We start from the raw sequence: 12,061 nt of genomic DNA on the forward strand, positions 1-12,061 counted from the left end.
TCAAGATAGTGTAGACCTCCCTTTGTTCATGAATTACTTCCTGCCTCGATCTTTCTTTGGTCTTTCTTCCACCTTCTTAGAGCAGTGGCGGTGAACCTATGGCATTCGTGCTGCAGCAGTCGCACTGGGCCTTGCTGTTGGCAGACAAGCCAAGTGGCACTAGCAGCCGAGCATGGGTGACAGCTGTTTTTACTAAACTAAAACCTCTGTATTCCAATTTAATTGCAGTATTGATACTTTGGGACAAATAAGCGAGTTTTGGGGTTGCAGTTTGGCCACTCAGTTTCCAAAAGGTTCACCATTACCATGCTCTAGCAATTTATCACATAATTAAGTATCACCCTAGGTTAGTATTGACTCTGTAACTCAGACTCTGTAAGTTCCTAGAAATAGAGCCCAGTGGAAAGTACTCTTGAGTAACTAGACAGTGCTTAAGATACAAGTAGAACTCAGTATCATTCCATGAGTCATTCAAATTCTTTTAGAGATGGAAGGGACCTTGGAGATAACTGAGTCATACCCTTCATCTTGTATAGAGGAATCTTGCACCCACAATTTACTCACTAATTTATTGACAAGTAAATTACCACTATCCATTAATTTGCATCTACTGTAGCAACCAATTGTGGTTTCCACCAGGATTTAGTAAATACAGGTTGCAAAGAATAGCAGGTCAGGCAAACACTTTAATTAACATTCTGTTATGTGAAACACAGGAAACAAACCTACCTGCAGCTCCAACTGAGCAGGCAGCATTAGAGGAGAGAAAAATAGTTACATTACCAATTGGATTGGAAGACTTCCCTTCAGTTGGTCATTACCCATCTGGATAAAAAAAAAAGATGAAAAAATACATGGCCCTACATTTTAGAATGTGTGAAAGGAAAAAAAACAAGACAGCTCAACTAAGACGGACCGCTGAAAGTCATGTGCATGTGGCTTTTGCTTTGACACAAATAACCTTGTACAGAAACCAGTAGCCCAGTTCCTTCAAGAGTCCACGTACAGGTACAACTAGACTATGCCTATATATCCACTATAGCTTCACTACATGTGAGTTTCAGTTTTTTCCTTCAAAAAAAATTTAAATCCAGCAAGCACTTCCTTGGACCTAGTAAAATATCAGAATGGCCAAACTGGGAAAGATAATTATACAAAAGTACGGATTGGGAAATAGAGTAGAATGATAGATGGAAAGATGTTCATTCACAGATTTAAAAGTTCTGTCCTACAGTTTGGATGTTTACATATCCTATTGAAATAATATAGATTGAGCTGAAAGTTGCCTGAGTTAGAATTACAGAATCCTCATAATAGCTGTCTAGAGTTCTCCGATTCATTGAGAGAAATGATGTGGCTATGAATGTCTGAATGTATTTTTACATGAACATGTGGAGTAGGCTACTTTTCAAGGTCCCTTCCTAGCCTGTAGGCAAACAGAAGATCAAAAGTGGGAGGTGAGCCCAAGACTCCTCACCCACAGCAAGCAAGACCCCTGGGCAGGGCCCCTGTACCTAGCATCCACCCTCTGTGAAGACTGTCTCACCTATCATCTTTACATAGTGAAAAAGAAAAAAAAAAACCAGAGAGAGAAAGACTGAAAGAAACATTAGGCTAAAGTAATCATCCACCTAGAAAGTATAAAGTCTCGGAAATTATCCAAACTGTCCTCCATCTACAGGCAAGTCTTTTTATACCTAGCTGCCGCAGACATGGGCTTTACGTCATGGCATTCTGTCAGCACGAGCAATGTATAAAACCCTACCGTTGTGAGCGCACATCCCCACAGGTCCCACCTCACACTGGAGGCTGCCCGTGAAACAGCACACAAACGTTTGAAATGGAAGTCATGGAAGCCCTTCAGCTACATGCTTTAAAGCCAAGACACATGTCACAGGTCCCTTCCTACTGGTGGGTACTGACACTTGCCAATCTCCCCTTAGACACTGTATACAACCAAATTTAGTTACCCACAATTAACTTGAGAACTATAATTAGGCCCAGATAAACCTGGCCTAAAATATAAATAATTCCAGCTAAAGATGTAGCTCAGTGGCAAAGTGCCTCCTAAGTGTGCGCTGGGTTCAATCCATGGCATAAATAAGTAAATATTATAATTAAGTGTATTTATTTCTCCACTTTCAATCTGGGAGCTCAGGGATATAGAAAGCCATCCTATTTTAATGACAATAGTCAAGGGGCTGCCAAAATCCAGGCTTCTGGGTGTTATGACTAAATTGATCAAATCTAAGACCAGCCATGCCAGCCTGCTGTGGGACATACAGACATCAAGAAATCGTCAATATTTCTTGCAGAACAAGGAGACCGGAACATGGATGAGCCAGAGCTAAAATTTTCAGGCAGACGGAAGCAACCTGCAACGCAAAGCACCGCGCAAGCTGATGAAGGGCAGCGCTGCGCTGGCTGGTGGAGGGTCACGCTTGCCCACTTACTCGGATGCGTTTGGCCCTGCGCATGTCATCAGCAGTTAGAGTGCTCTGGGTGGGCACCACACTCTCTTCGTGCTGCGGCTGCAGGTGCAGGGTGTGAGTTTCTGGCTCATGCTGCAGAGAAGCCTGGGCCTCCTGTGGGAGCTGAGGAACTGGGTCGGTGGTCGGCTCTGCTTGGTCCAGCCCATTCAGGGGAGCCGGCTCAGGCTCATCAAACTGCTCCTTTGTTGGAAAATGCAGCAAGTCCTGAAATTTATAACAACTAGGGATTATTTCCCTACCTATGGGTCAGTGTTGCAATGACTATTAGCTCAGATTTAGAAATGCTGCTTTTAAAAACATGCATACATTCTAACGAGGCGGGATCCCACAGTGCTGCCCAGGCCGACCTCGAACCCCCGGCCCACGCAATGCTTCCAGCCCAGTTCAGCACGGCTGGCACCGCATGTCTGTGCCACTGAAGCGAGCTGCTGCTCATTTTTAAACCGTTGGATATATAGTTCTCAGGAAAAACAAAAAAACTTTTCCTTCTGGAAAAGTTAGCTAAGTAAATATGCACAAAATGCAAACTGCATATTTAACCTAAAACAGCACCTGGGAAGTCCTCTGAATGAACACCTGGAACGAGCTCCTTCCCATCCCCCAGTACCTGTGTCCCATCATCACTCTTTTCCCCATTTTCACTGGTTATTTCCAAGCGGATAAACTTTGGTGGACGCCCTGGCCGTCGACCTGGGCCAAATCGCCTCTTGCCTCGTCCTCTTCCTCTGCCTCTTGTTCTGGGGATAAGATTGCATTATGAGCAGTCACAACGACATTACTGCCGTCACAGCGTTTCCTGCATGGTCCTTATCAACTCCAGTTTTGGGGCTCCTTTCATTTTATGACTTCCCCTGATTCTTCTCTCTAATGAAAACAACTTCAGCCCAAGAGGTGCCTTAAAATTATTCTGATAGAGAAAAAGAGCTATAAAAAGCACAGAAAATATTTGCTTCTGAAAGGAGGTGAGAAATGGAGCAAGGACAAAGCTAAGCCCTGCAAGGGTGAGGAGGTGGCATCTCAGGAAAGGTTACACCCTTCCTCTCCTTCCCCCTTCCTCTACTCACATTCCTTCCATAAATGTGACTGAATTCAAAGGACTTTCTTCTTTGACCACGACCTTCTAGAAGGTCAGAAAAAACTTCCATCTCAATCGTTCCACACAGTGTGCCTAGTAAACAAATTTTATCCCCTGTAATGGATTTCTAAAGTGCAAAATTTCTTCATTAGAAGAATGTGGGTGTGGTGGCATATAGTTGTCATCACAGCTGCCACGGAGGTGAGGAAGGAGAGGCACAGGTTCAAAGCCAGCTGAGACCACTTAGCAAGAAAAGAATTTTTAAAAACAGTGAGAGACATCATGATAATATCTTTAAAAGGGTTGGCAAGATAGCTCAGTGGACTAAGCACCTGCTTAGGCAAGTGCAGGGACCAGGGTTCAATCCCCGTTACCATATGCCGTGCCGGCCCCACGCCTGGGCACACGGAGCTGGCCACCGAGACCAGGCGTGGTGGCACATGCCTGTAATCTCAGCCCTGGGGAGACTGAAAGTAGGAGGATCACTACGAGTCCAAGCTGCATAGTGAGATCCTGTACCAAGTTTTCTTTCAGAAGATGTGAAGTGTATATTTGCCAGGTCATGTTTTACTTTTCCATGTGTCTATTCAACAAATATATGCTTTTTCAGGAACTTCTTTTATGTTTGTTTCTGAGAGGGCGCTTGCTATATTACTCAAGTTGGTCTTCAACTCCTGAGCTCAAAGGATACTTCCATCTCAGCCTCGTAAGCAGCCAAATTGCAAGCACATGCCAGTGCCCCCGGCTTCGGGGAACTCTGTAAACAAATTGACTATGGCAAATTCTGAACACGGGCAAATACAGAGACCAGGGCTAATGAGCACAAGGTACCCACAGTCCTGAACACTGAGCGCGTGGTCACGTGTGATACGCCCTCCATCTAGACACACTGCTTCCCCACACAGATCCAGCCCAGACTTTCATCTGCAAACATCTCGGTACGTATCTCCACATCACAAAGACTTTCTGTGTATGCAACACCACGATACTGTGGCCACGCCCAAAAATACCCCTCATAGATCCTCCGTACGCCTCCGCTACCTAGTCGTACTTCAAATTTTCCAAGTTGTCTCAAGTTTCTTTTTTTTTTTTTTAAATATTTATTTATTTTTATTTATTACATTTATTTATTGTGTGTGTGTGTGGCCAGCTCAGCCCACCAGGGGGCGGGTCTGGCTGGCATGTGGTGCTGGGGATCGAACCACGGTCCCTGTGCTTTGCCAAGCTTGTTTCAAGTAGGTGCTTTAGACCACTGAGCCATCTCTCCAGCCCCATGTCTCAAGTTTCTTTTAACAGGTGCCTACTGCTCTAGGCACTAAAGACACAAAATGTAGCGGCAGGAGACATACAAACCCAAAGTCACAATGAAATGTCAGGGCTACCGAGGAGTGAGTGCTTCAAGGTGCACTGTGTCCACTCCACCCCCAGACATTTAATCTGGTGGTCACACTGCAGAGAGACCTGCTAGGACAGCGCTGACTCCACACACGGCCCACGCTGACCCATCTCCTCACTCTCAGGAACCTCTCAGGTACCCGGACCAGCGTCCCTCGCCGTAGGCAGCACCTGCATGGCAGTCTTCTGCCGCCTCAGCGCGCACTCCAGGCTCACGCGCGGGAGCCACTCCTCTGTCCTCCTTCTTAACTCCCACCCCTGCTGCTGCTGCTTTATCTCACTATGTTGGACACACTTAGCAAAACCACAGCCCTGGCGTAATCCAATTCCCTGCCCGCTCCTCCCCTTCCCCTTGCCCTCGCTCACTTTCATTTCATGAGCAGGAACCTCAAGTGGGCACTTAGCACTGTGGGCAACCGTATGGTATGTCCCTAGAACGTGCTCTCGTGCTCACGCTCGCTCTCTCTGTCTCTGTCTCTCTGTCTCTCTCTCTTTCTCCAGCTTTTCTACATGTTATGGTTTGGCTGGTTTTGTTTGTTTCTTGGAGACAGTCTCACTAAGTAACTAAAACTAGGCCTAAATTTATGCTTCTGCCTCCACGTCTCATAGTGCTGGGATCACCAGTGTGGCTCTTAAATGTCGCTCAAAGGCTCATGTGCTGACGGTCCCCAGCTAGTGGCTCTAGTGGGAAATGGAGGAAACTCCGGGAGGTGAGCCCAGTGGGGAGGAGCAGGTCACTGGGAGCGTGCCTTCAAAGGCCTGTACGGATCCTGGCCTCTCTTGCTCCTTGCCGTGAGCAGCCTCCTCCACCATCACGTTCTGCCTCACCACAGGCTTAACGGTGACTATCAGCTTACCATGGACTGCAGCCATAGCCCAAACAAACCTTTTTTTTCTTTTAAATTTTTTTCTCAGGTATTTTGTCAGTGCCAGACAGCTGACTAACATATCTGTCTTTCCTATTCTTGTAAGTGGACAACTCTACACTTGTCCCTATTCCAAACAAACCTAACTGCCTTACCTGAACTGTTGCAACAGATTCTAACTGGATCCCACGTTTTACTTTATGCCAATATAAACAAATCTGATATTTTCTTTTTTTTTTTTGGCAGAACCAGGGATTGAACTCAGGCCCTTGCGGCTTACCAGGAAAGCGTTTATTCCACTGAGTCATCTCCCTGCCCCTGATATTTTCATTTTATCTTTAAAAATGCAACTGATATCACATAAGTAACTAGTCAAAATCCTGTAAACACTTCCTATCACAATTAGAATACAACCCAAATTTCTTACCATCATCCTAAAGACCCTACTTGGCTTAGCCCCAACTACCCCATCCTACACAATTCTCCCCTCATCTGTCTTTTGTGTACTATGGGTCACATGACTTAGTTTGACAAAGGAATTGTGCTGCTGGAAAAAGTCTATAAACCAGAGCTCAGGATTTCAACGGTATATGTTATCTCAAAGATTCTTACTTCAAAATGTCTAGTTAAAACTTCTGCAGATAACCCACTAATATTGTGCACTGCTAGACTGTGTTGGATTGTTTTGCTGAATTCAAGCACCTACAGTATTTAGATGCTAATAGAATACCCATCTCTGACAGGACTGAAAAAAAAAAAAAGATACAAAGGAAGGACCATTTTGTATTTGTATATACAGAATAGTTAGGATAGATATACAGCTACTTTCGCTTAATTCAATGAGAAGAAAGATTTGTAGTAATAGTGTTTGGACAGGATATCCTGTCTTATCCTCTCTGCTTCTTGTACTGTGGATAACCACTAAGAAGATAACAATGTACAAGGTATTAATTATTGAAAGTGTCCTATTAATCAGCTTTGAAACTGTCTCATTGATATTTGTTTCTAAATAAAATAAAATAAAATAAAAACAAAATGTCTAGTTAAAGGAAGCTTAAACAATGTAGAAGTAGTCTCTCTCACCAGCGTAGGTTTCCTGTCAGTCTAAACACACACACACACACACACACACTATTCATTTATAGACATATAGAAACGCTAAACCATTAAGAAGAACTTGTTTATGAGTCCTCCTCCTGAATACATACCTGCTAAACACGTCCAGTTTTTCGTCATGAGAATTGAGATGCTGTTGCAACTGTTCTGAGCTTATAAACCGGCGGTTGCATTCATAGCAGGGCCAGTTCTTCTCTTGCTCACGAAGAACTACAGTCACAAGAGAAAAGGCATCCTGAGGGCTGATGGTGAAGAGACGCTCAGATGCTCACTACTGAGACCACTACCTCACTCGGACGCAAGCTGCTATTTGTATTACTTTTTTTGTTATAAATCAAAGGCTAAAATTTGACAGAGAAATGCTTTTAGAACCTTATTTCTAATACATTCATGCAAGACATCAAAGGAACCATACCCTCACACCACTCTCTCTCACATCTTGAAATACACACATACAAATCTTACCGCCACACTGGAAAGACAAAAAATGACGCAGATCCAAATTTCACTATTTAAGGTTACATTAAGTCACACATAACTTAAAAGTCAACACATAATATAATCATCTTAGCAAAATATTCAGAAATATCACCAAATGTGAAATATACGTATATTCTATCACCTGGCAACTCCACCTCCAGATGTGCATGGAACAGAAGGCTGCACCAGCGCTCATTAAGTCATGTATAAGAATAGACACGGTGGAACTCTTCACACTGGCCAAAAGCTGCAAAGCTCCTACTGCGGCGAGAATCTGGCTGGCCTCTGTTGCTGCTTCATGGAAGTGACCTCTATAGGAAGGGAACTTCCTGACAGACAGGAGTGCCCGTTACTCACGAGCCCTCACCCTACCGCCCTTTAGGCTGAAGTGATGACTCAGCAAGGGCACAGCCGCACCAGCAAGTCCAGCCCTGCGATTAGAAGGCTGATGCCCCTCCAAGAAGGGCGGTACTGAGTTTAATCCTATGGCCAGTTACTCAATCAATTGTGCCAATGTGGTGAGAGCTCAATAAAAACTCTGAACAGTGACGTTCAGGCGGGAGGCTAGGATAGGTAACGATATAACAGTGTGCAGGAAGGGAATACACACAAAGAGCCGGAAGCTTTGTCTTGAGTCCTGCCAGGCCTCTCTTTATTTTTTCACCTAATTAATCCTTTGTAATGAAACTGTAATCATATGTAAAGCGTTTTCCTCATTACGGGAGTCACTATAGAGAGTCATCGCCTTGAGCAAGTATAGGAGCCCTCTGAATTATGGCAAGTTGGTCGGGACGCAGGGGACTTGGGAATGCTAGATCTTGGCCCTGGTGTCGGAAGTGTCTGGGAAATCTGATCTGACTCAGGGCAGTTACTAATTGCACTGTGCAGCCAAGTCTACAGTAAGACAAAGGAGCATTCTGCATTTAGGTAGCAGAACAGCAAACAGCATCGAGCAAGAACAAATTACAATTACATATAACAACAGAATATTGAACAAAAGATGCCCAGGCACAAAAAGTATGCATGTCACTGCATTCTACTGATGCACAGTGCAGTAACAAACAATCTATGTGTGCTTTTGGGTGTCGGGAGAGTCATCTCACTTGGGAACGCCCACAGCTGTGCTCCCAGTGTACTTAATGCCCTGTGCACTCCCTGTGTGCAGACTGTACCTCAGAAGCATTCACAATAAAAACAGAGTCAACGTGTGCCTTGCTGTGTCCTCAGAGGTGACTAAGGCCAGACAGGAATCATCCTCGGGTCCAGGTTCTAACTTGGTCTTTGGAGGTTTTCATTATATTAAATACAATTTTCTAGTGCTCCTGAAAGAGCTGTAAATATATCACTGTAATTTGATCTTGGGCTTGGGTGGAGATGGGTAGCTCTAAGAAATCTTTTGGAATATCTTCTAAAATATATTAAGGTGGAAAAATTAGGGGCTGTCTAAGGATGTAACAGACACAACTTAGAAGTAATGCAAGTAACTTAGAAAATGCACAGTGTGAAAGTTCAACCACCTTTCCTTTCTTCCTCAGAAATGTCATGAATTTTCCGGTTCACGAACTCCGCGTAGGACGCAGCATACCACACCTGTAAGAACCAAGGCCGTCGTCAGGAACTAAGGGATATTTCCAGATGTGTTTGCACACTTCAATTATTTCCCCTGCTCACGAGAAAGAATTCAGGATTCCCCACAGCCCATTAAGAAAAAGAAAGATCCACACCGTGAGCTTCCCCTTGCAGCATGTGTCTGGCAGGTTTTCTGTCAGAAAGTCCTTTTGTCACAGCACACTGCCCGTTTCCATTTCCTTCTTTAAAAAATTTTTTTTTGGCCAGGCACGTGGTGCATGCCTAAAATTCCAGCACTTGGGGGGCTGAGGCAGGAGGATCGCCACAAGTTTCGGGTCAGCATGGGCTACATAAATGTGTTCATAGCCAGCCTGAACTATATAGTGAGACCCAGTCTAAAAAGAAAAAAACCTCCACAAGAATTATATTCAGCCTCTTCACAGTTTTGTTTTTTGTATCAGGAATCAAACTCATGACCTTGCACCTGTCAGGCAGGTGCTGCACCACTAAGCTACAGCTGCGGCCTCTCTTCAGAGGTTTTAGCATCTTTGTAATCCCAGCGAGGGCACTGAACAGCTCACTCTGGGGTCCCTAGGAGGACTCCACGATGCTCCCAGTCTCCTGGGGCTCTTCCGCCCTCCCTCCTGCCCCACAGACAGCTGCTCTTCACGCTTGCTGCCTAACCTCTAAATACTGGCATTCCTCAAAGCTTAGGCCGGTGCCAGGGACTCTGGCAAGCACACCCATTTCCAACCAACTTTCTGCTAATGACCCCAGATGAGTGTCTCAGTCCCGGCCGCCCTGGTGCTGCCAGGTGTCTCCTCCACAGCTCACACTTCCTGCAAGTCCTGCTGTTTCCCAGCTCATGCCCCGCCCCGTCCCTGCCTGTGTCCTTCTCAGTTACTGCCTTACCTTCCCCAGGTGCTCAGACTTGAAACCTAGGCTGTCTCCATTTGCTCCTATAATCCTTTCGAAAGAGCTGACTTCCTTGGACATCTCCATCTGGGCTCCAGCCAGCTAGGCGGATGCCGACACCATCTCTTCCCCACTACCATCCCCAGGGACTGAACGCTGGCCCTTCACACTGACCTTCGTCCCCAACCCCTTTTCATTTTTTATTCTGAGACAGAGTCTTGCTAAACCACCAAGCAGCCAGGCACGGCTTGAATTTACAATCCCCTGCCTCAGCCCCCCAGAGCAGTGCGACCACAGCGTGTGCCACCACGCACAGCTCCTCCCAGCCTTCTAACTAGCTTCCCCTTCACCCTATAATCCACACAGGAGCCGGGGTGGGATTCTTAAAAACACAATCCAGTTTCATTGTGCCAGCAACGTCTTCTCCTGTCACCTGGAACCTGACATGCTCGGTGATGGTGCCCCCAGGAGAGCTCCCATCTGGTGCTGAGCACGCTCCGCCTTTATCACTTTGCCCACCCACTGTGCTTCCTCTCTGCCCCGCTTCCCCAGCCAAGCTTCTGCCCTGCTGTCTGGCCTGCGGCAGGCCACAGGCTCCTCCCCTCTGCTCTTCCCTAAACCTTGGAGGAGGCGTCTCCCTCTGGCCCTCAGCCTGTCACGCCCTGCAAGGTCCCAGCAGCACTAAGGCCCCCTCCCAGGGCTTTCTGCATCTGTGCCCCGGCACTCACGTCTGCTTAGTACGCGAGCTGCTGAAGGGGGCACACACGCTCCCGTTGCCGCTATTATACCAATCCTTCCTCTTCACTTGCTCTCTAGAACACACATACCCTGAACACCCAAAACAGCGCTTTCCCTAGTGCCCCGATGCCGAGTCTTTTAGAGGCCCAGTGCTTGAGCTGGAATTAAAACGCACGGATTTATCGCAAATGCCACCAGCACAGCTGAACCTGAGGTTTTAGTTTAGAAATAACAGCTGCTATCCAATGCTGGGCTGCTGGGGCGACTTGCCACCACTGCCCTAGTGTCTGAAACCCAGCCGGAGTCCAATCACCTAGTAAATTAATCCATACAATTTGTATGGAATGTCATTTACATATACAGAAATATTTGTATCATGAGGCTTTCGCTGTGGAATAACGCCCTGTAGCATGGGTAGCCCGTAACTTCCCTTGTGGCTGTGCTTTAATGTGGCTGATCACGCTGTTACATTCTAGCCCAATCCATCCATTCCAAGGCTGTGTTTTTCTCATAGTTTAACACATGAGCAATGAGAACAAGCTCACACCCTGGCACGCTAGCGGGCAGCTGTGATGCAGCCCTCACCTGCTCAGTGCTGCTGCCCACCGGCCGCTCTCTGCGCTGTCCTCTCCGCCGGCAGTCACGCTAGCCACTACGATCCTGGGCCACTGGCACTTGCCAGGCAACACAAAGGCAAAAGCAGAAAACACCATTTCCCCCGGAATCAGCAAAAGAAATTTCAGAGCAATACAAGGCTGCAGCACATGCTACAGAGCCTCTCATTAAGGCATCAAAATGGTCAGAATTCCTGCTGACTTAACAAAACCCATGCACTGGGCGGGGCTGAGCTTATGGCTCAGTGGGAGGGTACTTGCTTAGCATATGTGAGGACCAGGCTTTGATCCCCAGAACCAAAACCTAACAACAAAACCCTACACATTTAATTTTCAAAGACATCTGATTCAGTTGAGGAAAACGACACATATGAATTCAAGCAAATGGAAAAACACAGTATCCAAACGTTCCAAAAGGGCTATCAGGAGTTGCAGGTGTAGCTCAGCTGTGGGTATTCCAGAGTGTGCTTGCCTAGTATATGTGGGAACCAAGGCTTTGGTTCCCAGAACCACCACCACCAAAATAAAAATTAAAAAGCCAAATTAGAAAGGGTTAGGGAGACCCAGAGTGCAGGCCCGGCGGGTGAGTGAGACAACCTGAGCCACGGGATCCTGAACAGACCCAGAGCGCAGGCCCGGCGAGTGAGTGAGACGACCCAGGCCACGGGATCCTGGACAGACCCAGAGCGTAGGCCCTGCGGGGAAACCTTCAGCAGAACTCCCTGCAAAGAGGCTAGAGGCAAGACCCACTCAGCTGATTCAGGAGCAGAACATCTTGCCAGAGAGACACAAAGGGTTCAA

The 12,061-nt window shown here is 46.4% G+C and overlaps 1 protein-coding gene across 1 annotated transcript in view; it reads right to left on the reverse strand.

Annotated features, from left to right (window-relative positions):
• Positions 1-12,061, reverse strand: part of Prdm10 (PR/SET domain 10) — a 110,506-nt gene that overhangs the window by 25,956 nt on the left and 72,489 nt on the right. The window contains exons 8-11 of the mRNA XM_023701517.1: positions 8,942-9,014; positions 7,037-7,154; positions 3,100-3,229; positions 2,454-2,696 (exon numbers count right to left, since the gene is read on the reverse strand). Of these exons, the coding sequence (XP_023557285.1) occupies positions 2,454-2,696; positions 3,100-3,229; positions 7,037-7,154; positions 8,942-9,014 (564 nt within the window). The remainder of the gene's footprint in view (positions 1-2,453; positions 2,697-3,099; positions 3,230-7,036; positions 7,155-8,941; positions 9,015-12,061) is intronic.

This window comes from Octodon degus, unplaced genomic scaffold (assembly GCF_000260255.1).
Source record: "Octodon degus isolate 3935 unplaced genomic scaffold, OctDeg1.0 scaffold00136, whole genome shotgun sequence".
NCBI lineage: Eukaryota > Metazoa > Chordata > Mammalia > Rodentia > Octodontidae > Octodon > Octodon degus.